The sequence below is a fragment of the Lichenostomus cassidix genome, chromosome 11, assembly GCF_008360975.1.
Source record: "Lichenostomus cassidix isolate B80296 chromosome 11, HeHo_3.0, whole genome shotgun sequence".
Taxonomy (NCBI): Eukaryota; Metazoa; Chordata; class Aves; order Passeriformes; family Meliphagidae; genus Lichenostomus; species Lichenostomus cassidix.
In genome coordinates, this window is record NC_139492.1 from 331,619 (window position 1) to 356,887 (window position 25,269).

At 49.6% G+C, this 25,269-nt stretch overlaps 1 protein-coding gene across 10 annotated transcripts in view; it reads right to left on the reverse strand.

Annotated features, from left to right (window-relative positions):
- Positions 1-358: 358 nt before the first annotated feature.
- ZFHX3 (zinc finger homeobox 3) overlaps positions 359-25,269 on the reverse strand; it is a 480,743-nt gene continuing 455,832 nt past the window's right edge. For all 10 annotated transcript variants that reach the window (XM_085071261.1, XM_085071268.1, XM_085071270.1 and 7 more), the window contains 5 exons: positions 22,019-22,152; positions 21,629-21,829; positions 14,237-14,339; positions 8,295-13,757; positions 359-5,597 (listed from right to left, as the gene is read on the reverse strand). In XM_085071261.1, coding sequence (XP_084927387.1) covers positions 4,006-5,597; positions 8,295-13,757; positions 14,237-14,339; positions 21,629-21,829; positions 22,019-22,152 — 7,493 coding nt within the window. In that variant the 3' untranslated portion in view covers positions 359-4,005. The remainder of the gene's footprint in view (positions 5,598-8,294; positions 13,758-14,236; positions 14,340-21,628; positions 21,830-22,018; positions 22,153-25,269) is intronic.

Genomic DNA, 25,269 nt, shown 5'->3' on the forward strand with positions numbered 1-25,269 from the left:
GCACTTATAATGTCCTTTTCACACACGAAGCATCCCAGAGCTGCAGTACAGATGGCGCCGCTTGGCTCATTGCTTCCACAGGAACGGGAATCCACAGCATCAGCCCAGGCTCTGTCGCCCTGATGAGCACCTGGACGCCCATGTGGAGAGGCACACGGACACACGTGTGATAGCATGTGCACACTGGTGGTGCATGAGGACACATGTGTGCAGGCAAGTGGCTCTGTGGCAGTGCCCACCTGCATTGGGTGGCCAATGCTGGGGGGATGCGTGTGCCCTGCTGAGCCACGCCATGCCACACGGCACACCCACCCCGCACAGACCCAGCACTGCACACGCGGGACATCGAGACGAGAGCTTTTGCTCATTTTTTTTTAATGTATCACAATGAGCAGGAAACATACGTGATGAAATAGTTCCAAAGGAGTATATTCAATTACCATCTACAGTCAACTCAACTATGACAACAAAGTCTTTTGTGACAAAGTTTTTTAAAGTTTTGAAAGTTCCATGTGGTTTGTTTCTGTCAGTCTCATGTATTTTGGTACAGTTTGAGATCAGCATTGTTACAGTAACAAAAAAGCTAACAAGACTACAGTATAGAAAAACACCAAGAACATCATTTTTGGTTTCACTTGCTCTAGTTTTTGTACATTGCAAAGGCTGTTCATAACCCTCTTCACCTCATTTATGCTTTCTGTTCTACCCAAACTCACCCCCCCAAATAAAAACAAAAAAATACTCAAAGTTTTGTTTCACAGTGGGCAGTATCAGCGCCAACCGACCAACCGACCAACCAACAACCAACCAACCGACCAACCAACCAACCCAACTTCTGCTTCTATTTAAAAGCTTTTTTTTTTTAAAGCAAAATATATTTTGGTGAGCATGCTGGCTGTGTCCACCAACCTCGTCCCCCATCAGCCCCAGGTGGCCCCGCATACACCTGATGCTTCTCTTTATTCTCAATTGTATGAAACTTTGGCCATCTTCACCACTTAAAAAAGCTTTTTATTAAAAATAAAACAGAAACCCGCTTAATGCTAAGTTTGAAGTGTTTTCCTCGTGCCCAGCCTGGCCCTGCTCTGCCGCTTGCTGGAAAGGCCACATGTGGCACTGGGGGGCTGTGGGGCGAGGCTGGCGCTGGGGCCAGCGGGGCTGTGGGGTCCCTGCATCGACCCCAGGCAGCCGCACTGCAAGAGGAGGAGGAGGCAACCTCGCACTGAAATAGTCTCTAGAAACATTTAGAAAAAATACAAGGAAATGAATTTATAAAACCTTTTAGTGGGTGGGAAGGAGGAGGGGGAAGGAGGAGAGAGAAATTGCACTATGACCAAGCAATATAATTAAAAAACCGAAACAAGACAAAACGAAAGGATTTCCAAAAGACACCTTGCGGCATTGGACAGGTAAAGCTCGTGTTAAACTGGGAACTGGCATCACAGAGAAAATCAAAACAAACCAAACAAAAAAAAAAATCTACATGATACAGACAGAGTAACATACAACAGTTAAATGGCAAAATATATATATATATATATATATTTCATAGAATTACAAACAAGATAAAATAATGGAAAAAAAACTGTACAACTTTAGAATTTAAAAAATGTTCATCTCAAACACGGGGAGAAATACAAGAACTTCTGTTAAAGAAAACAGTTCGTTAAAACAGCAAACGCTCCGTGAGTATGTGGTTCTTTTTTTGACACCTTATGCTACAGCTGGGTCCCGGGAGGAACATCCGGTGGTTCGCGCTTTAGTATCGACTACTTAAAAAACAATTAAAAAAGGAATTTGCACTGTGCATTAGCCTAGTCAGAAATATGTACAACAGTTCAGGATCTAGTCTTTCATAGAACTAAAACCAAAACTCCATAAAAATATAAGTGTCCCGCTAGAAACCAAACCCGCACTTGTCTCTCAGATGCTCCAGTCTCTCTCGGAGGTGGCGAGTGGCTTCAGCCCGGGAAGGAGCAGCCGGAGGTGGCGGGAGGAACCTGCGTTCACAGTCTTCAAAGTTCCCTTTTGAAGCAGGAGGAGGATGATGATGGTGGGCAGAAGGCTCTCGTGCTTTTGGGGCAGAGGAAACAGGGTGGAAAGAGGTTGTTTCTGTTGGCATTTGGCTATGCAAGGGAACAGCAAAGGATCTACGTTTCCAAAATCTACATTTTAGCAGCACAAAGTTTTCCTTTCAAAGTCCGGGCCAGCCAAGGTGCATGCGGGCTGGGAGGGCTGGGGGGCTCCAGGCCTCCCTGAGCCTGGCACCCACTGCTGCCACGGAGAGAACTTGGAAAGAGAAACCTGCCTGGGGTGCACTGGGTGCTCGCTAAGAGTTGTCTCTCTGCTTGCAGAAGAAGCACAGATAACAACCTGGGTACTTTTTTTATTCTTTATTTAAACTTAGACTTGTTTGTTTAAATCAGAAACAAATTCTCAAGTAAAAAGAATCCTTTTTGCTCATTCTGCACCAGTGGTGAAGGGTATGTCTTTGGATTTTATTTAAAGCATGAATTTTCTTTAGAGAAAAAAATGTAACAAAACCTTTTTTTTCCAAAAGAAGGAACAGAGTGCAGCCTAATTACACAAACAGAACCAATGCTCAGAGGTCAGGAACAGAGTCTTTGAAGCATTTACAAAATGAGTAAAAGAAGAGGGGAAGAAAAAGAGAAGAAAAAAGAGAAATGGAAAATAAGAACAAAATAAGTGCACAAGGGTAACAGACATAGGTAAATCGCATGTATACGCCTTAAAAAGTTTCAAACCCCCAACAAAAAATATTCTGCAGGGGATCCTACTGACCCCCAAAACCCTTTGAACTTCTTTCTTTAGTTTTTATAAAATAATTATGCAACCACCCTCTAAGAAATGAAGGTAGCAACCATAAGTGGAAGATTACAGGATGGGGATGGGGATAAAGGTACAAAGGGGAGAAAAGCTCAGGCGAGTCGATGGATCGCAATCTATCTGGCTAGGAATGAACAAGACAACATCAAATGAGAAGCCGTCAGCTGGACCATACAAAAGCTAAATGTACACAAAAGGGTTTTTTCTTTTAAATCTACCATACTGCTTCAGTTCATTTCCAATGCAACAATCTACTCAACACCAAAAATGGTCATATCTATCATAAATACAGAAAGTCAGTTGTTTTAAAACTTATTTTTTAAGCTCCAAGTCCTCAACACTCTTTGTGTGGGTTTTTTTTTTTTTTCTGAAAAGTGGGAGTGCTTAACTTTTCCCCTTGGAATTGGCTTCAGCAGAAAATCTACCCTTAAAATCCCCGAAAAGCTAAAGCAGTTCACATTGTTTTTCTCTTGAATACTTTCTGCCCATTTTAAATTAACAAAAACCCCCAAAATACCCCAAAAAACAACAACAACAAAAAAATCCTTTTTCTGGAACAAAACCAAAACAAAACAAAAACCCCGAAACAAACAAAAGAAATTATATATATATGTATATATATATATATATATATAAAACAATGATTCTGAAAACAGAACAAAGTGTGAGCGATTGACCTGAGAATAAAAAGACATTACATTTCTTTTTTCTTTTAGCAAGCCATTGGTATCTGAATGCTAAGATAGCAAGAAATTTAAAACTGTCTCCAGGTGGGCTGCTTTCCCATACAGCGCTGCCGGGCTCTGCTGTGCTATCGACGGGGGATCAGACAGGGCAATGTACAGGGGTGCGAGCTCCGCAGGCGCGAGGAGGCAGCACGGGCCTTCGTCTCCCAGACCAACAGTACCTTAGAGAGGACAAATGTAACAGATTTTTTTTTTTCTTTTTTAAAGTTTTATTTTATTAAAAGGAAAGGAAAAAAGAAATGTAAAACCCACCGGCATCGTTATATGGGAAAACAACCCACGCTTTTTCTTTTTTTCTTTTTTCTTTTTTTTTTTTGGTTAGAAGCTTTGGAATTGCAGTTAGTCTATTTTTGAAATTGGTTTGTTATTAACTTTTTTATTTAAATTCATTTTCATTGTTCATCTTCAAAGCTTACAATCTGAAGGTGTCCATTCCTACGCTAGCTAGACCACTGTCCTTAGGGCAGCCGGGGTCCCGGGGCCCCTCCGCCGGGCTCGCCGGTCCATCTGACTTTTGGCTAAGATCCGTGTCAGACTCCTCCGAATAGTCGTCTGTTGGCATCGAGGGCTGAACCCCTGAGGTGCTGCATGAACTTGAGGTAACCGTTGAAGATGAGGAGAGAGGAGGGAAAGGCGGCGGCGGCGGCTTCCCCGTTGGGGCGCGCGGGGCTGCCGGGGGCCAGGGCTTTCTGGAGGCGTGGGGGGAAGCCGGGGGGGGCCGGGGGGGCGGGGGGCTGTCGTTTGAGTGAGCGGCCGACTGCGAGGTAGATGCGGTGCTGGGGTCGGGGGGGCAGGCAGAGTGAGGTAATAGACTGGGGTGCTCTTTGGCGTTTCTTGCTGCTCTTGTGATTGTTCGATGTTTGTGCGGGGCTGACTCGAGATGCTGACTGAGGGCTTCGTCCCCACACACCGTGCTCTCGCACGCCACGCACTGGTACGAGCCGCTGCCCTGGCCGCTGCCCGTGGGCACGTGAAGCACCATCTCATGCAGGTTCGCCACAGACTGGCCGAAGAAGCAGAGGGACTTCAGGTGGTCGCTGGCCGCCTCCTGGTCGCCGAAGCACGCCTGGCACTTGCGGCAGACCAGCTTGTACTGCACCTTTGGGACAATGAAAGGGTCGCAGAGAGAATCTGTGCCCTTGCCTTCCGCTTCAGGCTCTTCTTGGGGTTTGGGCAGGAGGGGGGACACCTCGCGGGGTGCGTTCTTCTGCTCTTCTTGCTTGGGGGGTTCTTTGGCAGGGTCTTTGTCCGGGGTGGCAGCCCCCGCAGGGACGGGGGTTTGGCTTCCTTTGGGCTGCTGCACTTTCTGCTGCTGCTGCTGCTGCTGTTGCTGCTGCTGTTGCTGCTGCTGCTGCTGCTGTCGCTGCTGCTGCTGCAATGCCTCCTGCAGACTCTGCTGGTATTGCTGGTACTGCTGCAGCAGTGAGCCAGGAGACAGCCCCAGCAGTGCCTGTGACAGTGCGGGGCTGTAGGGGAACAGCCCCTCCATCCCATACATGGGCTGCAGGTACCCGCTCTGCAGGGCGCCGGGGATCTGTGGGGCGTAGTAGGGGGAAAAGCCAGGGACGAAGTAGGGAAGGAACTGGCTCGTCAGCAAGGTGGTGGGGTCTGAATTCAGGGCGGCTTGCAGTGCCTGCAGCTGGGCAGGCTCCACCGCGTACTCCATGGTGGGCAGTGGGGCTGCAAGGGTGCCCGCCGGTGCCTCCCCCTTTTCCTTCTTGGGCCCTGGCAGGGTGTCCCCCTTCCCCTTGGGTGCCTTCTCCTTCTCTTTTGCCTTCTCACTCTCCTTCTCCTTGCGCTGTGCGGGGGGCAGCTGCTGCGGCTGCGGCTGTGGGGTTGTCACTGGCGGCTGCTGCGGGGCCACGGCCGACGTGGCTTGTGCCGGGGTGGGTGAGCTCAGTGCGGCCGGGGGCTGTTTATTTGGTAATCCAGAGGTGGGGAGGCCGGGTGAAGGGACGCTTGTGCTGGGCAGGCCCATCAGATTGGGTTTGGGAGAAGTTAAAGCTGCAAGAGGGAGAGAGAGAGAGAGAGTTGAAAAGTCACTCCATGCTGGGCAAAAGAGAAAGCACGAGGAGGGTGACCCCAGGCTACTCCACGACCACCCTGGAGCCTCCAGGTCTCCTGCATGAGGGCAGTGACCAGCCTGGCTGGTGTGCTGGTGCAGCACAGGTCAGAGCACCCATCCCTGCTGCTGCTCGCTCTGGAGAACAGCTCCAGTCCCACTGCACTGGCCCTGCACAGGGCGGCCATGCTCCCCTCAGCCCCCATGGCCAGCAGCTGCCCTGGCCTTACTGCCCAGCAGCACTGACCATGTAATGGGTGATGAGGACATCCATCAGTGCCCGGGATGCCCAACACAGCTGATGCTTTACTGATTCCTCTGAAATTCCCAAATGATTAACACTTATGTCAGGATCTGCTCTAATGGGTCCTTGGGCCAAAGGGCTCATAGCAGCAGCATGGTGCTATGCCAAAGGGTGGGAATGCTCAGCACTGCCCATCTTGTTAAAATCTTCAGACTGGGAAGCCCTGGTCATGGTAACTGGAGACTGAACAGGCTAAACCTAATTTATTTTGTCCTTATTAGGCTGATGTTCATGAATCCACAAGCCTCTGAAGCAACCCTTCCCTCCCTCAAATGTCAGGGGCTCTGGATACTTAGCTTCTGAGCAATTCCAGAGTTTATGTGGTGTTCAGACATCTCCCCTGGGCATAAGCATCGTGTTTTGGATGGAATTAAAAGTGTAGTGATGCTTCCTCATTAAGGAGATGGGTTAATGGTGGAATGTGAAGCTTGTCCTTCCCAACAGCAGGAATAGCCTCTAACAACACTGTCCCTGGTGCCAATTTCTGCTCTCACAGCGGCTGGGGGTGAGAGGAGTGTGGCTCCTGGAGTCACCTCCATTAGTCACGGCTGCTGCAGCTGGCAAACATGCTCCGGAAGAGGAACATTTCACTTGGCAAGTCCCTCAATGCCATTTGGGAAAAAAAAACCCAAATAAAGCTCCAATGTCCTGCTGGCACAGCCCCATAAGTTCCCCAGCTCCTAAGCAGGAATCTGCTGCAGGATCCACCTGCTGTAAAACCCAGGACAAAACCTGACCTGTCCCTAACAAACCTGAGTGCCACCACTGCGGCAGGGGCTGCTCAGAGACCAGCCTGGGCAGGATCAGTGGCAGAGCCTGGAACCAGCCATGGAGGCATGGCAACTTTTATTTTAGGTTGCACTGCCAAGGAACTGCAGGAAGGCCGCTAAGAGGGTGGCTACAGGGGGGGAAAAACCCTTCTGGAACCTGTGTCTGCTCCTGACATGGTGCTGAGACAAGAGTGATTTGCGAGGACAGGTATGGAGTGAGGCTCCACACAGCGGCCCTGGAGATCTTGGATAAGGGCATGATATAGATGGACACCACTGAAATGAATGTTTCCCAACTGAACATCCCTGAGAGGTTCAAGGGAAGGAGCAGGAGGTAATTCACAGCATTCCTGGATGCATGGCCTCATGTGCTCTGACAGGCCTGGAGCTGCCATGGCCTGACCTTTGGAGCTTTATCTAAAGGCCACAAATAGTCTGTTTGACTTTCTAAACAGTTCAGTCCTGTCTAGGCAGTCACCGACAGCGTTTAAGATTCATCAGACACAGTCCCATCTCCCCAGGATGCATCCTGTGCTTTGGGGAAAAATAAAAGCAACAATATAACTGAAGTGCAAAAAAGTAATTTCAGTTGTTGTAAATTTGGGGCACTAAGCAAACACCACACAGCAACCTGCAATAGGGTGATGATATGATTTGCCAAAGTGATGCTTCTGGCTGACTGCTCTGAAATGAGATCTGTGGTGAGAAGGGTAACACAGAAAACCCCTGGCATGCACAGAGGCCCTTCAGACACATAATGAAACAAAGCCTTTGGATCACATTTTCTAGGTCACTGCTGGTCACTGTGCTGCACCTTTCATTGTGAGTGTTTGCTACATGTCTTAGACTTTCCACCTACCTACAACGTACAAGGAAAAGAAGCATCCTCAAAAGATAAACTCCAGTATCTGAGATTAGGCCACCCAAAGGATTATGACAAATTTCATTTTTATGTAGCATTGTTAAGAGAAATCTTATTAAAATAGAAACTAAATATGTCCCCCAATTACACCGTTGTTTGCTGAGGAGGTGTCTTCAGGTCATACCCAGCCATCACTCAAAACCGATCCTCAGCTGCATTGGGATTCATCCCAGAGGTCACCACGGGGACACATAAAGATGCTCTGGGCATCTGTCACCAGTGCTACCATGCACATCACACCTTTCTCTAGAAACAATTTGGATTTTTGAACACTTGGAATGGCACTACATAAACTGAATATCAAAAGGAATGAAATAATGGAAAGTGTATTCAGCATTAGTCCTTTTGTTCCAGTGGAGAAATCTCTATTCCACTTCCTTGAAGGAGCTTCAGGATTTCTAGTCTGTGCTAACACACAGGGATATGCAGCATGTCTAGATGTTGCTCTAGTTCAGACTTTGCTATAGAACTTCCTGAGTTTAGGAATTAAAGATATAATACCTATTGCTTTTTTGCTGTGAAGTCAACATGCTGAACTAATGGGCCAGGAATCCTGTAACCAGTCATTCCTGAGGGAACAACTGCTTGTGCTAGGTATGCACCAAGTGAAGGTGTGCCCAAGCAGGATAACACCTGTACTCACCTGTGTTGGATGGAGTGAAGCCAGGTAAGGATGGGCTGTTGAGGCCTGGGAGCAAGACTGGAGGGATGCCCTGTAGTGCTGGGTAGGCAGCAGGAAGGTTAAGAGCTTGCAAGGGGGTGTTGTCAAACATGCCCTGCTGTTGAGCTGCCAGACCAAGAACCTCGTTGGCTTTTTTGATTCGGTCCAGCTCCTGTTGAGCCATCAACTGACGTACAGTAGCTGGGTCGAAATACTCCTTTTCCTTATCCAACTGACTTCCAATGGTTTCTTTAACTTTGGAGATATGCTGTTGAGAGAAGATATGGTCACGTACAGACAGCCGAGCGCTGTACTTGATGCCACACAAAGTGCACTCTGTTTTGGGTCCCTCGTAACTCGTTTGGTTTATACCAAAATGCTTGGCCATGCTGAGTTTTGACTTCTTCTCTTTCGCCCTCGCATTCTGGAACCAGACCTGAACAACTCTCTTTGGCAGTCCAATGTCATTGCCCAGGACCTCACACTCCAGCATGGTTGGCGTCCTGTAGTCATTAAAGCATGACTTAAGAACCTTGAGCTGGAGATTAGTCATCTGAGTGCGAAAGCGCTTCTGCCCAGGCCGGTCCCCGCTTTCGCCAGACTTGCTGGCTGAACCACTTGCACCAGGGCTGGGCGAGCAGGGGTCTGCAAGGCTGGAGGTTTCACTATAGTCCACGGTACCTTCATTGTCGTACTCTTTGCTGTAGAAGCTGGGAGCTGGGCTGACCAGGCCAGAAGACAGACGATCTTCATATTCAGACATTGCTATCATAGCTGCTTTAGTCAGACCTTCGCTGGGTCCCGATGTGGATTTGGTTTCAGTTGCAATCCCTGTTGCACTATCGTTGTCTGCGTTCCCTTCGTCTCCTGTGGTGGTGTCTGTGATTGCGGTATTGACAGAAGAGCAGTCATCATTGTCCAGCTTTGTCTGGTCAAAGCTTAGATTGACTGAAGACATGGAGGGACTCTCAAAGTCTTCAATCCCTTCGACCTTAATGGAGGATGGACTTAGCAGAGTTCGAGGTGACAGTTCGATACTCTTGTTCACCGGAGAGAGGGGAACGCTCTGTCCATCGCTGCTAGTTGGTGGCATGTGGGAAAAACTGGCTCCATCAAAGATGTCTCCCTTCATCTGGAGTCCCCCATCGCAGTCCAGAAGCATAGCAGACAGTGTCAGGTTGTACCCAGCTCTCTTGGCCTCATGCCAGTGACGGGATCGGATATGAGCTTCCAGAGCTGTCTTTGCTTTAAAGAGAGCTCGGCAGAAGGGACATCGTCTGTGGGCTTGGGCAGGCCCCACAGCTCTGAACTGCCCCTTCCTCTCTCGTGCACGGGTGTTCTGGAACCAAACCTGTACCACGCGCTTCTTCAAGCCCACTTCATGTGCAATGTGATCCAGCATCTTCCGTGTGGGATTGGAGTCAAGCAAGTATTTCTGGTACAGAATTTCCAGCTGCTCAGGGGTAATGGTTGTCCTTAGACGCTTATCCCTTTGGGGTTCTTCTCCCCCAGTGCCACTGTCATTCTCTCCAGGGCTTGCACTGGCCTTTTCCTCCAGCTTTCTCTTCAGCGTGTTCATGGTAGATGTTGGAGTTGATGGCGAGGTGGCTGAGCTTGCTGGAATCTGTGGTAATGTTCCAGACAGCAGTTGGCTTGCCAGTAGTGGATTACTGGGATCAAAAAGCATGAATGGCATATCCAGTGTTCTGTCCAGGAATGGGGGGTGGATAAACTGGTTCTGTGCACTCAGGAAATGGAGCTGCTGATGCTCCTGCCAATGCTCAAAGGAAGGAAATGCCAGTTTACACTGGTCACACTGGTATGGGATTAGCTGAGGAGGTAGGTTTGCCAGCTGCTGAGGGGTGGAGGTGTGAATGGGTTTGAGGGATAAATGTGAGAGCTGAGATGGACTTGGACTTGACTGTGACAAGGAGCACTGAGGGGGCTGAGTAGGAGGAGGAGGTGGCTGTTGCAGTGACGAGGGGGAAGATAACTGTGAAATCTTTTGGTGTGCTGAACTTGTCTTTTGTTCTCCTTGGTCCTGTTGAGGCTGAGACTCTTGCTTTGGTTGCACTTGCTTCTCTTGGGTTTGGTTTTGCTGTGTACTTGGAGGTTCAGACTGCTTTGGTTTCTCATCTGTAGCTTCTACTTTAGAACTAAAGGTGGAGGAATCGTCTGCCTCTGCTGTGAGCTGCAGAAAAGCTGAGGAGGTCACGTTGGCTGAAGATGTAGGTGTGCTGTAAGCTTGTGAGGGCATCGGTGTGCTGCAGGAGGAACTGGTTGGAGTCAAGAGCTCTATTGCATCCATAGAGTCTTCGTTCTGGCTATCATCCTGTCCATCCTCATCCTCATCTTTGTAACAAAGCTTTTTCTGGTGTTTAATGAGATCAAAAATGCGCTGAAAGACCAGACTGCACTTTTTGCACTGGTAGTTCAAGTTGCTTGTTCTAATGTACCTGTCGTTTGTGAGCTCCCGTCGCTCCCCATCTTTGCCTTCTCCCTGATTCTCATAATTTTTCCTAGCTTTCTGACGGGCATTCTGGAACCACACCACTATAACACGTGTTGGGAGGTTCAGCAGGTTAGAAAGCTGCTCGAATTCATCATCCTTTGGATAAGCATTGGCATCAAAGAAGTCTTGCAGGACTCTGAGTTGGTAGTCAGTAAAGCGTGTCCGAGAGGACCGCTTACTTCCCCAGTATTCCTGCTTTTGAGGTTCTGGAGAAGGAGGCCGTGAGTCTATCTTCAGCTCTTCCAGGCTGGTAATGGGAGGGTTGCTGAAGTTGTATGGCGAATCCTTGTTGCGTTGGCGTTCCTTGAACAGGGTGTTTCTGAACCAGTGTTTGATCACTTTCTGGGGCAATCCAGATTTGTCCGCCATCTCTTTGATCTGTTCCTCACTTGGGGAATTGTTGATGTCAAAATACTGCCGAAGGACTCTGAGCTGGTCGTCGGTGATCCGCGTTCGTGGCCTCTTGTTCTGCTGCTGCTGGAGAAGGCTGGGGTTGAGCTGATGCTGGTACAACTGAGCCAAGTCGGCGGGCAGAGGGTCTACAGGGCCCAGCTGAGGCGGCAGCTGTGCTGGTAATGTCTGCAGGGGCATGGTTTGCATCATGAGTGGTGAGAAGATGGGGAGCTCCATAGGCATGGAGAGCTGGGTGAGTGGCACAGATGGCTGGGCTGGTGCGATTGTGGGAGAGGTGATTGGTGGGGCAGAAGTAGGGATAGCAGGAGCAGCAGCTGGCTGAGGAGCTGGAGGGAGCGGTGGAGGGGGCGGTGGAGGGGGGGGCGGTGGCTCTGGGGTCTGCGGCCGCAGTGGGTACAGTTTGTCATAGTGTTCTCTGTATTGTTTGGCGAATCTCTCTAACTGCTTAAAGGGAAAGTAATGTTGGTGAACATGCTCTTGGTGGCTCTTCAGGATGAGGATGTTTGAGAAGAACTTGCCACATGTATCACACTCCAGCTTTTCCAAGTTCTCACCTTGCTCTGTCTTCCCGTTTTTCTTCTGCACCTTTTGCTTGTTCTCGTTGTACTGAATGACAAGCTCAAAGCCGAAGTTTTCCAGCAAGGCTTTGGTGGCGTTGCCCCTTGCGTCGGAAGCAATCCGTGGAGGCAGTATGGAGGGCTCCGAACTGCTGCCTGGCACAAAGTCCTTCTTCTCTTTGGGCTTTAAGTTATCAGGCAGAGACTCCTTCAATGTTACATTATTGTCTCCTCTCTCTGTGCTTTCCCTTTCCCGTGGGGTTTCTTTATCTTTCTCCTTCACTATGGATTTATTCTTCTTCTCTGGATGCTGGCTCTGCTGTAACAGGACAGAGTGGGGTTGTGACAAGGACAGCTGACCTTGCTGCTGCTGCAAGAGCTGTGGATGGCTCTGCTGAGGGAGCTGAACTTGTGCCTTCAGGTCCTCCAGCAAACTTGGACCCGTCCCAGTCAATGTCAGTGCACCACTGGTGACAGGCAAACTGACTTCTGGATTGAGCTGGAACTCGGCACTGGGGATGTAGAATGGGAATAGAAGATGCTGCTGCTGCTGCAGCTGCAGAAGGGTCTCAGTGGTCATTGGAAAGTGCGGCAAAAGTGCTGGGTTGAAGAGCTGGGACTGAAGGAGAGCAGCTTGCTGCTGCAGCTCCTGCTGCAGGTGGGCCTGGACCTGTGCCTGTGCCTGTGCCAAGGTTTGAGCTTGTTGCTGCTGCTGCTGCTGCTGCTGCTGCTGCTGCTGTTGTTGCTGCTGCTGCTGCTGCCTGGATGCAATCATGTCTGCCAGCTTCTTGCGGTTCACCTCTTTGGGCTCTGAAGGGGAGGAGATGTTAGTGCTTAAAGCATTACCCAAGGGAGGAATTCCCACACTGTCGCTGGAGACCTGGTTGAGCAGGCTGGGAATGGGAGTGGTGCCTGAAGTGCTCGTGCTGGTGGTTGCAAAAGCATTGCTGTTGCTGGCACTCACAGGGCTTGGCGTGGACGAACCCAGGGAGAGGCTGCTGCTGCTGTTGCCAGTTCCGTTGCTGCTGCTGCCAGCTGCCTCCAGCTTGGCTGCGCGAGCCTTGGTCTGGTGCAGGACAGACCTCATGTGGATCTCCAGGGTTGAGCTCTGGCTGTAGGCCACGTTGCAGGTGTTACACTTGAAAGGTTTGTTGTCTGGGCTGCTGGTAGGCTCGGGTTGCCCAGTAGCAGACTCTTGGAGGGCTCGTTTCAGTTTATGCAGATGAGAAACAGAATTGTAATGGACCAGTAGAATATTCTTCTGTGTGAAGGACTCCTTACAAACTGTGCATTTGTAGGGGCGAGATGGATCTAGGAATTTCTCCATAGTGAAGTTAGGGCCCTTCCTGAAGGGTAAGGCCCTTTTTGGTTCTGAGCCAGAGTCCTCTTGCACTGACCCTGAATCGCTGCCTGTCGGGCTCTGCTTGTCTTCCAGGTCGCTCTCCTCTTCCTTATCTTCCTCGACTATTATTGTGTGGTCCTCTGCAAGCGAGGGGTCGCCCATAGCAAGGAGGTCCCCGTTGACCAAGAGACCACCGTACAGCTGCTGAATGTCAGCCTCACTCAGCTCCAGGTGGCTGGTTTCCAGGTGCTTCTTCAGGGCCTGGAAGGTTCGGAAGCTGCGCTGGCAGAGGCAGCACATGGTGGCTGCGCGGATGACGTGGTACTGGGAGTGGAGCTGCAGCTTCTCAATGGTTTTGAAGGCCAGGCTGCACTGGTTGCAGCGGTACTTGTAGACGTGGCGGTCAGAGACTGGCAGCTGAGGCCGCTTGGCGTGGACGTTGTTGAAGTGTGTCTGCAGGGCTGCTGAGCTCTTGAACACCTGGCTGCAGCCCTTCTTCCAGCAAAGGAAGCCAGAGTCCTCCCGGGCAGCGCTTGGATCAGCTGGAGTGGGCTTGAGGTCCCCGCTGTGCTCTGCACTGTCCGATGGCAAAAGGGTCTTCCCCACATCCTCAGAGATTTCTGTGAAAACAGAGCAAACGCCAAAATTACACCAGCACACCACGGTAGATCAACGCCCTCCTTCAGTCCTGAATACTCTGTGGTTTTTAATCCTACAGGTATTTCTAACATCTCTCCTCTGTCTTCATTCATTTGTTTCAACACCAGCCCATTAACCTCATCATGGCCCACTGCATAAACCTACACAATTTACTTCCTTGCCCACTTTGAATATCTGGAAATTATTCCCTCACACATCCCTTAGAGTATTTATCACCTTCAATTCTCCCTTTCAAGCAAAAGCCATTTGGTCATCTCTGTCTTTACTGTTCCTTTTTGATGCCCTGCCTATTTTCAAAAAAGAAGGTTCATCAAACTGAACACAGTATTTGAATCATAGTTCTATCGAAGAGAGGACTAACAGGAATGAAAGTGATCCCTGACCAGATGATGGAGCTGGGAGAGTGGTGGGACCGTGGACCTCATTGACCTGCACTCACCAGACTGCTTCCCCAGCTCCTCTGCACCTGAGTTCCCATCCTTCTCTGGAGCAGCTGCCGGGAGGAACATGCTGCTGGGCATCATCACCTCAGGGGTTGTCACCTAGAGACAAGGGGAAAGGACATAGGGAGAGGAAAAACACAGGAAAATACTTCAAACATCTTCAGTGGCAAAACTACACATTGGTATTGTGAAGTCAGAGGCGTCATTTTTCACAGCTCACTGAAGACTTGTATTTATTAGACAAAGCTCCAATCAGTCAAAAGTGTTTCTACAGTTACATTCTGGACATAATTAGCAGTGCACACTTGAAGAATAATCTTATTATTAATATTTTTCCTTTATGTGGAATTCAGACTTTGATCACTGACAATGTTTTGTCATGGGCTGTGAAACTTCTTGTGCAACCAATTAGGTAGATAAGTTGAAAGGCCCACCTTAAGCTGCTGAAAACATAATAAGGCCCCTAATTAAATCATACCTAGTAAAGTACACTGTAATCTTGAACCAGAGAGCATTGCAGCACTGTTTTCAAAGCATATCGATGCAGGGAAAGGAGGGGTATGAGAAAGAAAAGTACAAATAAGGAGAGAGGTGACAAAGGAAAGGATGAATAAGAAAGGACTAAGGAGAAAGCAAATTGTGAAATAAAAAGCTTTTGGTAACCCTTTCCTTGCTCTGACTGATACATTCCCTTCACCCCTCTTCAAGTATTTGGCTAGATCCTGCACCAGCAAAACCAGTGCAGTACAGGGACACCAATGCTTCAAAAGAGCCAGAGAGTCTGCACTGGTTTTGCTCAGCTGGAGAGGCTCTTTGGAAGAGCCAAATGCACACACTCATCCTTTTCTGGAAAACTGTTTCTTTGCACATACTTGGACAAAAGCCATCTCACCAGCAGCCTGGCTGGCATCAAATGTGGACAATGAATGTCCTCCTGAATGTCTGGACCCAATGTCTCACACTGCTGGAATGCTGCCTCACAGCACTGGGGCAAACAGACCTGTCACCATCCCTGTGTTTCCCAGCGCAGGGCTGCCAGTGCTGGTCAATGCCTGTGGCAGGTGAAGACTCCTCTAGAGCCTCGAGCAGCTGCCCATGCCACCCTGCTGACACCCTGGGAGCGTTGCCCTTTCATCAGGTGCTCCTGGTGATGCCTGTGGTGCTCCTGCTCCCAGCCTCCAGCTGCTGGGAAGGTGAAGCAGAACTAAACACTTCCATTCAGGTATGTTTCCTAGCAAAACAAGCCTCTCCATCCTTCTGCTAGATATGGAGAGGGCAGCTGAACCCTGGATTTCAGGAGTGAGCGAATGTGTGTGGCGGCTGCATGCCACCTACCCAGCTTTCTGCACAGCCCAGGACTACAATGCTCTGGGTGAACTGCAGGAGATAGGGGCACACCTGTGGTGAAGCTAAAGCTCATGGAAAATCTCAGGATGAAACGGGGGCACAGACGGGGCTGCAGAGCCATGACCTGAGCTGTGAGGGACACAGAGCTCCCCCACTTCCAGGGCTAGCCAGCGCAGGGCAGCAAGTGCCAGGTCCCATGGAGCAGCAGAGAAGGCAGCTGACACATCCCAGGAAGGGAGCTGAGAACACCAAACTCATTCCACCTTCTACTCAAAACAGAAGAGTGTGATGGCTGTGGGCGGTGGGCTGGGAGACATGAAAGGTCAGTGAGTAATTTCCAGTAGCTGGGCTCAGAGGAGGGGGACGAGCATGGATGCCAAGAAGGGGAGGCAAGCAGAAACCATCCCTCTCAGCTCTAGCAGCAGGGAGAGCCTGCTTTCCTAGGATCTTTAGGAATTATGAAAAATAAATAATGAGAAATTAAAAAAAACCCCAACAGAGTAGAAAAAGAATAAAATTATCTAACACCTCAGCTGCACATCATTATAGAGCTGTGGCTTTTCATAGGCTTTAGAGTACAGCAGCCGTCCCCACCACCACGCTCAGTACGATGGATCAGTAATTGTTTTCATACACTTTAATTAGAAAAACTCAGATGGCTATGAATAATAATGGAAAAGAGAGACTTTTGCACTTGAAAGGTTGAAGTCAATCAAGTGTGAATGACGGCAAAAAAGAAAAAAAAAAGACACCAATTCATCAGGCCTCTGTTGTCTCGCCGCGTCTTTAATCATAATTCCTGATTGGGATTCAAGAAGGCAGTAAGCAGCGGTTCTTTGTCTGCCTTCACCTTCCGTCAATTAACTCTCCCCGAAATATAATCATCAACCTCACATGCTCCTCTGCATCTTAATCTGGAGCTCCAAACCTGTAAGTCCTGCCCTATATGTGTTTAAGTAATTACCTTTATCTACCTGCATCTCCACAGCCACCATTGCTTCCCTTCCTTCTATCCTCCCTCCACCACAAGGAAAAAAAAAGGAAGAAAAAAAAAAGGCTGTGGTACATTAAATTGCTACAGGCACAAAATTCCCAAAGGCAAACAGAAAAAAGCTTGGAAAAAAGTGCAGGGAACTGGAAATCCTGGGTACGGATGGGAGAACTGTGGCAGTGCAGCCATGGGCTGGCCTTGGGAAGCAAACCACTTGAAACAAGGCACTGGTCAGCAACTGGACCCACTCTAATCCTCTGGCTCCATCCAGGCTGTTCCTGCCCCTTTCCTACACCATGATCCAGGGCAGGACCTTCCATCCTTTCATCCCCCTGGACCAGCCCCGAGCAGGTGGCAAAGATACACTGAGTGCAAATGGGCTGCACATTTCAAATCACCTTGCACAGACATTCCAGACTGCCCTTTTTGAAGGGTTTGTCCTTTTACACTGTAAAACTATCTGAGGCCATCTCATTTCCTTGGACCTGCAGAATTGGCCTTGCACGCTGAGGCTGCTTTTGATATAAACCAAGAGTGGGGGCACGATGGGGCATGAAGGTGCAGTGGACCACGGCTCCCTGGCAGGTGAGGCAGGAGCAGTGCTCTGTGACAACACAGCATTTTGTACTGCAGATGTATTTCATGGCATTAATTGTCCCAGTGATCGAGAGAGCGTGTTTAGCTGGAGCACAGCCCATATTAGAGTGTGTGGCTGTCAAACGCTCTCCACCTCCCTCTCACCTGCACAGGCGATACCTGGTGTGTCATCCTGGCATCCCTTCTCGGCTTGGCAATCCCTCCCCCTCCTCGGTTCCTGTCTACCTGTTTAAATGTCTCCAACACTGTTTCACAACAGCAACATGTCAGTCACTGTGAGTCATTACTAAAACACAACCCTGCAGCTGTGAGTTCAACAGATGTGGTTTGTCTCCTCCCTTCCATTCTCCTGCTCATACCTATGCTTTTCTGTCTAACACCAAACCATACCCCCTGTGTGGCTGCAGTCACCATCTCCTGGCCCACAAGTCACCAGCAAAGCTCACTGCAGCATGGCACCTCTGTCTCGGTCACCCCGGATCCACCTCTGTGCACAGCCTGATCAAACCATCCCCTGCAGCTCCAACGGCTGAGCTCCATCTAAGTTCTCCTACTGTTACCACACAGAAAGTCCTTAGAGGATGGGAAGTTGATGGACAAGCCTCTCTGCTTCCAAGGACCCTACCTTTTGGGTGAAATTCAGACCCCTTCAGCAGATAAAATGTCTTTATGATGAGATCCAGGGAGAGGCAGGTGCACCCCACTTCAATGGCCATTTCTATGGACATGGTGGCCAAGTGAGGACTGTTACAGAGCACCTGAGGGCTGATGGGACAGCTCTCCTGCTTCCCTGCCCCACCAGTATCCTCAGCAGATCACATACACCCTGACACCTACAAACCTGTCACTCCACTGGAGAACAACCAGTGGGGCCACTCCTCACTGGTGACAACCTCCAGGAGCAACAAGCACAGCTCCTGCCACCACAGGATCTACTGGATTTTTAACAACCAACTGCAGAGCTGCTTGTGTGCAGGGCTGGAGGCTCAGAGCCCAACACCCACCAATGAGAACCTGCATATTGCTGACATGTCCAAAAAATTACTCTTGGCTGGTGTGAGCAGCCAGCTCCCTTCACACTGTTCCTGCCTGTGCTGAATGTCCACAGACACCAAATGAGGGGACAGTTCCTCTGAATATACCCCAACATGCTGGAATCATGCGGCTCTGAAAAGAAAACCTCTAGAAGAGGTCTGAGGAGATACATCACTGTCCTCATGTCTATGAAGCCAGGGGAAATACAGACGGGAGGCAAGGTTCCCCACCAGACAAAGGAGGTAATTTCCATTACAAAGAGAGAGAGAGAGAGGGTGCTGGAGTGAAAAGCTTCATTAGACTCCGAGAGGCAAAGCGATGGCAGTATACCAAGGTCACTTCTAATTTAGACCATCTAATTGGCAAACATGGCTCCAAATGGCTATCATCTCACAGGGCTCAGAATTAATGAAGCCCGATTATTTTCATTACCTTCATCCGAGATGGAGAATGAGACACAGAGTGAGAGGGAAAAGGGGGAGAGGGAGGGGGTGAAAAGGAGGGAGAGAGAAAAATTGAGTGACAGCAGAAGGGAGAGAGCAGTAAGAAAAGACAATGGGAAAAGAGGGTAAAAATGCAGATAGTGGGAGGGGGGAGTGTGATGGTAGGGACAGGCAGGAATGACTCCTGGAGCAAAGGAGAAAAGATGGAAAGATGGCTGGAACACTGGGATGATGCCCTAAACTCAGGAAGAGAAAGCTGACAGCAGAGACGATGAGAGAGAAATGTGCAGAAGGATAAGGCTGGCTGTGGGAGGAGAGAGAGCTCCTGCTCCGAGAGGCTCTTGGGAAGCCATCCTCTCTCCCAGCTCCAGCCCATCAGTCTTGTCAATCGCCTGCACGGGCAAACTGTACTTCACCCTCATTACAGGGCCCTGTGGAGTCCAGCAGGCCCAAGCAGAGGCTGACACGGGAAAGATGGTGCCTGGCCCTGCTCAGAGATGCTACCGAGAGAGAACTTGGCCATGTTCACCCACCAGCCCTGTGTAATGGAAGCTGCAGGAGATTGGGGGACATTGTGAGCCCCAGCCTCTGTCCCTGTGTGGCACTGGGTGTGGCCTGTGCTCTGTTCCTTAGGCAGCCCGGCCAGCCCCTGTCCCTGCGTCGGGGCCAGTGGGAGGACATGGCAGTCCCATGGGACAGCCAGCCCGGCTGCTCACTGATATGAAAAGGAGGGAGCACAACCAGGCAGCGTGGAGATGCTGAGCACAAGCAGGAGCTGTTACCATGGCAACAGACATATTAGACACTGCAGGTTCCTGAACGGCGTCTGATAAGGTGTTATTAACTGGAGCCTCCTCCAACGCTGAGCAGAGACACTGTGTCGAGAGGGATCGGCTCCCAGTTACAGAGCTGCAATTCCCTGGCAGCAGCACCAACACCTGATGTGCACGTCAGACTGAGATGGGAGCTTCATGAGAATGAGCAAAATGAGGCCCCTCTGATGCTGCCATGTTCTGCACAAACTGTACTGATTGCTCAAAATATTGTCATAGACTACAAAAATACACACCTTCTTCACCCCATGCTGTGAGATCTGGAGGAGGAGAGGCAACCCTCTCCCAAATGCATCTCTGGGTGTCAAGCGGAAGAAAGGTGGGAAAACCAGGAACATGCACGAGGATGAGCATCATGGCTGGGCCAGTCTCTGTGGATCCTTGCAGAGCCCTGTGGCCCTGCTCCAGTACAGCAGGCATGCTCAAATAAGGGACTGTCCCTCATGTGCTCTGCATCCTGAGATCCATCACCAGGGGCTCCTGCCATTACACCATACCCTGGAGGACACAGATGGGCCTGAGGATGGACCAGCCCAACGCTCCTGCTCCAGACCACACATCCTGCCCACACACCTTGCCTGGCTCAAAACAAACCACTCCACAGCAGCAATAACAGCTACCCCAAACTGGTTATGCCCACTGGCCTAGGGAAGGGGCTTGGCTTCTGTTCGCTGCTCTTAGAAGGCCAAAACATCTGCCACCAATGCAGTTAAGAGGTGAACAAGAGCTATCCAAGCCCTTAAAAGGTATTTACACACTTGAGCAGCACCAATGACATGGACACAGGTTGCAGAGGCCGTGGTCTCTGGGATGGGACAGCTCCATGACCCAGGTGCACAGGTGGCGGGCATGGCAGAGGCACATCCTGAGAAGCCCTGAGGGGACCAGCAGCTAGTAAGGCAAAGCAGGAAGAGCATAAGAGCACTTATGTAGTGGGAACTGGAACAGGCTGCCCAGAGAGCCTCTGGAGTCTTCTTTCCTGGAGATACTCAAATGCTGTCTGGAATGTGTCAAAACATCCTGTGTCAAAACAGGAATGTGTCAAAACACAATCCTGAATAATGCGTTGAAGGGACCATGCCTGAGCAGGGAGGCTGGACTGGAGCAGCTCCAGTGGTCCCTCCCAAGACTACTCGTGGTTCTGTGACTCTATGACTCCTGTCTTCGAGAAGGAGTCACAAAAAGAATCACAGAATCACAGGATCATTAAAGGTGGAAAAGACCTTTAGTCTTCCAAGTCCAACCATTAACCCAACACCAACATCATGATAAACCATGTCGTCAAAGGCCACATCCATGTGGTTTTTTAACATCTCCAAGGATAGTGACTTCACAGCTTCCCTAGGCAGCCTGTGATAGGGCTTTCCAACCCATTCTGTGAGGAAATCTTCCCTAATATCCAATCTAAACCTCCCCTGGTTCAGCTTGCAGGTAATCCTCTTGTCCTGTCACTTCTTATGTGGTAGAAGAGACCTACCCCACCCGGCTCCAACCTTCTTTCAGGGAGTTGTAGAGAGGAAGAGTGACAGAAAGAAAAGGCAAAAAAACTGTAAGAGAGCAGCTGGGCCATGCTGCGTATGCTTGCTCAGGTGTCACAGGAGGGAGCTGATAAAGAACATGAGTGTTAAAACAAACATAGCGTTATTCACCTCTACTGCCAAGAACTGGCAAAGAAGGGAGAAAACAAGGTGAAACAGGGTGCAAGAAAAAAACACAAGGGAAGGAGTTGCTAGGAATCAAAATAAACACTTATTTTATATACTTGATGACAAGTTCTTAAATGCATACACAACCTTGCATCAAATATTATACAAAAGAAACAACAGTGTCTAATGTGACAATTTATCCGTCAGCTGCTGCATCTTCCAGAAGCTTCTGCGCAAGCTGCCATCCCATGCTCTGACCTCATCAGGTCAAGGAAATTGTATTTATTCTGATTTCACAGGGAAATCAGTCAACACTTGAGCTTCACAGGCTCAAGGATGGACACAACATAGCAGTATGCTATGCAAACGTCAATGGCAGAGCTCTGACAGGTGAAGGAGCTGAGCACCACAGCAACTCTCTGCTCCTCACCTTTGTGGGGATGGCAGTGGACATGCTGGGACGGCAGCCGCTCTGCTTGCCTATACAGCCACTTACCGTCATGATGAGTTTCTCGACACAGTCAGGTGACACGCTGTGCAGGTGGGTGAGGTGCAGTTGCAGGTGGATCTTGTTGTTCAGCATGTCCTGGCAGAGTGGGCAGCGAAGCATGGGCTGCACTGAGTGCTGGGTCATGGCGTGCACCCGCAGCCGGTTCACATCTGTGTTGCTGTACTTGCAATATGGACATTGGTACATCTGCGGAGCAGACAAACGAATCACACAGATCTTCCAGCTGCTGCTTTCCTCTCTTACAGCTAGCTTCAATAATTTGATGCCTTCTACCACCAGTTAGTGCCTTTCATCCTCCTTCTCCCATTTTATTCTTTGCTTTTGGCACATTGGAAACATATTACCTGCACAGAGAGATGGGTTCTTCTGCCTTACCTGCTCTGATTTGGTCTCCTCTGAAGTTTTTGACCACTTAAAGGAGAGAGGCGACTCAGAGCTGCCGGGAAACGATATCCGCTTAGAGGATGCTGGAGGCTCCGTCAGCTCCTTCTCTGGCTGGCTAGCTGGTGCTGCAACAAAAAGTGATTAACATCAAGACACCCCAAAGAGGCCTAGGTTGGATGATGTCAGTGCTTCCATTTACTGCTTGACACACACCCTAAGGACTTGGGAAGAGGATGACTCTGAGGACTGACCTGTGTCCTACAATGCACACCTGGCCAGAACTAGTTCGTTCTTGCTGATGTCCCACAGCAAGGGAACTGTGTCACTGGTGGCCAGAAGCAGAAAGATCTCAGCTCTTTCTGGGGGCTGCTTACAACCTGCAGGAGCAAGAGACTCTGGGCCTGTGGCTACACTGGACACACAAATGCTTGGTCAGATGGTGAAGGCCCATGTGTCACCTCCAGGAGAGCTGGACTGACTCAGTAAGGTAGAACGCATACCCCTGGCTGACCCACGACATTCTACATAGAGACATGCTGCAATGCATTTGCCCTGGAGAGGGCTGGTGGTTGTGGCTGTCAGCCCAATTGATGGCACCTGTGCTGACAGCAGTGGTGCTGCTGGGATGGCTCTGGCCAGCTCAGCCTGCGCCTCCTGAGGAATGTGCAGATCTGGTGCTTCCTAGTACATGGTCCTCCCAAACCCCTGATTTTGGCAGGACCCAGCCAATGGGACCCAAACACTCCCACTGTGATAAGCGGAGGAAAGGCCATTTTATTCCAGCCAAACAAAGAAATGCAAATGAGCCCTGAAGTCAACAGCAAAACAGACCACGAGTTGTGGCACTGGGAGAACTACATCCCTGACCTTTCTCCTCCCCCGAACCCTGGCTGTCTGCAGTACATAAATTTGTGGGACATCTATTATTTAAAAACTGTAAGGACAAGTATATTATACACAGCCCCCGTCTCCTCCTCCCCGAACACACATTCATAACGGTACTTTAATCTGTCTCGAATCGACTTCAAACCCATTTCGCCCTTAATGGGAGTTATTCATTTTCACTTGAAAGGTAATATCTGACAGCTGGATATTTAATATGATGGATCAGCTGCCGATTAACAAGGCGCTGTAGCATTCTCAGGCCAGTCCCCCATACTCTTCCCCCGTCTCCTGCTCAACTTGTGAACCTGCTGTATCTGCTCCTTGTTTCTGATGATACCCTCAAGATCCCAGCAAACTGCTTCCTTCCCCAAGACCCTTCTGTGCACTGGCATGAGCTCTACTTCCAAAGGTACCACATCACAGCAGAGAATACAATTCCCATTTCTAACTACCTTCCCTGTCAGTCCACATCTCTGTGCATTCAGCTGAATAGAGGCAAAGTAAGTTCCAGGAGAGAGAAAACAAGTATTACAAACAGGTAATGGTACTGCCAGAGTGAGGCAGGAATTAGAGGATTTGATCTGGGATGGCTAAACTTCTCCTGGTAGGCTTGTCCATACTGAATGGGCTTGGAAGTGACTGTGCTCCCCACAGGACTGCTGGCTGCATGGCTGGTGTTTCATGTCTGGCTGCTGGGCAGCAGCCTCCATGCATGCATGTACAGTTCTAGCTGTACCTGAAACCCAAACCTCAGGACTCTGTTGTGCTGCCAACTCCACAAAAACATCCAAACCAGGTGCAGAATGAGTTTGTAGTGTCAGTGCCGACTGAAAGACATCATCACAGGTCCTGCTCTGCCCTCACAGAAGGATGGTCTGCTTTGCTCAGCTCACTGCTTGAACCAAGACCCTCCCTGTGCTTCAGAACTGGAAAGGGCTTAAAGATGTCTGCAGGGCCTGAGCTGACCTTCCTTGCTTCCTATAATAAAGGTGCTTGGAGCATTAGGAACATGGCATCACTCTGCTGAGGAACACAGTCTCTCCTGGAAGGTTCGGGAAGGAGAGACCACCATTGAGAGCCAGCACTGTGGTGGGTGAAGGACCACCATGCCTTAAAATGCCCTGCCTGAGCCCTGTGTGATGCGAGTGGCCCTGGTCAGGAGCCTGATCACTGTCCAGTCCTCACTGTGACCTTGGACACTGACATGCCAGCCCCGATCAGGCAGTTGGGTGTTGGGACAAGCAGCTGGAGACCCCAGGTCTGCCAGGGTGGTCTGCACTGGGCCCACCCTGCACTGGGCTGGGATGACAGTGACAGTCACAGCTTCAGCTCCCTTTGGACCTTTTTAGCCCAGATGGTGACTGTGGCTCCTGTGTGGTCCAGACTGAGTCCCTGCTCTGGGCACTGACCACTGCCAGCTGCGCACCAGTGGAGTGTTTTTGGATGCAGTGACTGAATTCAGCCCAACCATCAGCTACCCCAGGCTGCTGAAAACCAGCTCCAACCTTGGGAGTCACAACAGGGTATTTTCTCATCTCCATTCTACTGTTAAGCAGCCTGCTTAGAATTAGTAATAGGAAATTAAAATGTACCATCTCCTAAGTGTCCAGTTTCATTAAATGCGTTTGATCCGACCCCATAACCTTAATCCTAGAATTATTGATGATTGTCCAGACCCAGGAATAACTGATTTTTTGCACATGGGATATTTGTTTTAAGTATTAGTTTTTGAGCTGACAGTTCAACTGGGAATTTTAACACCAAGACTAAAGTTTATAGTTGATCAACAGCCCAATGTACAAAATGACACATTCAGTCCACATCACAGATCAGAGGAATTAAGAACTCTCTGCTACCAGGAGAAATGAGGACATGGCTTGGTGCCTGCCTGCAGAGCTCTGAGCACAGCATGGGACCTTCTGTCTGTGCAGAGAGGACAGGACAGAATGTCCTGGGCTCAAAATGTCCAAAAGGCCATGGCCTTGAAGGGCTGTGTGGTACTGGAGCACTCAGAAACACTGCCTGTGCCGTGACCATGGCCAGCATCTTGCTTCCAGGTCCAGGCTTTGCATGGCAGAAAAAGGAATTTGGTTTAAAGTATGAGGTACGCCTATATATCGGATAGTATTGTTATTAATTTGACTCTTTAAATGGATTCAGTTCAGATTTGTTGACTTAGAGGGAGTTCTGTGTTTTTATCAACTGTCCCCTAAAAACCAACTACGATGGGATGGGGCTGCCACAGCACTTCTGGAGATCTACTGATCTTCTCGCTCTTCTCAGCAGCTTCTGCTTTTCAGAGAGAAGGAGAGATCTTCCCTGGGATTATTCCAGAGGTGAGACGGACACTTCCTTGG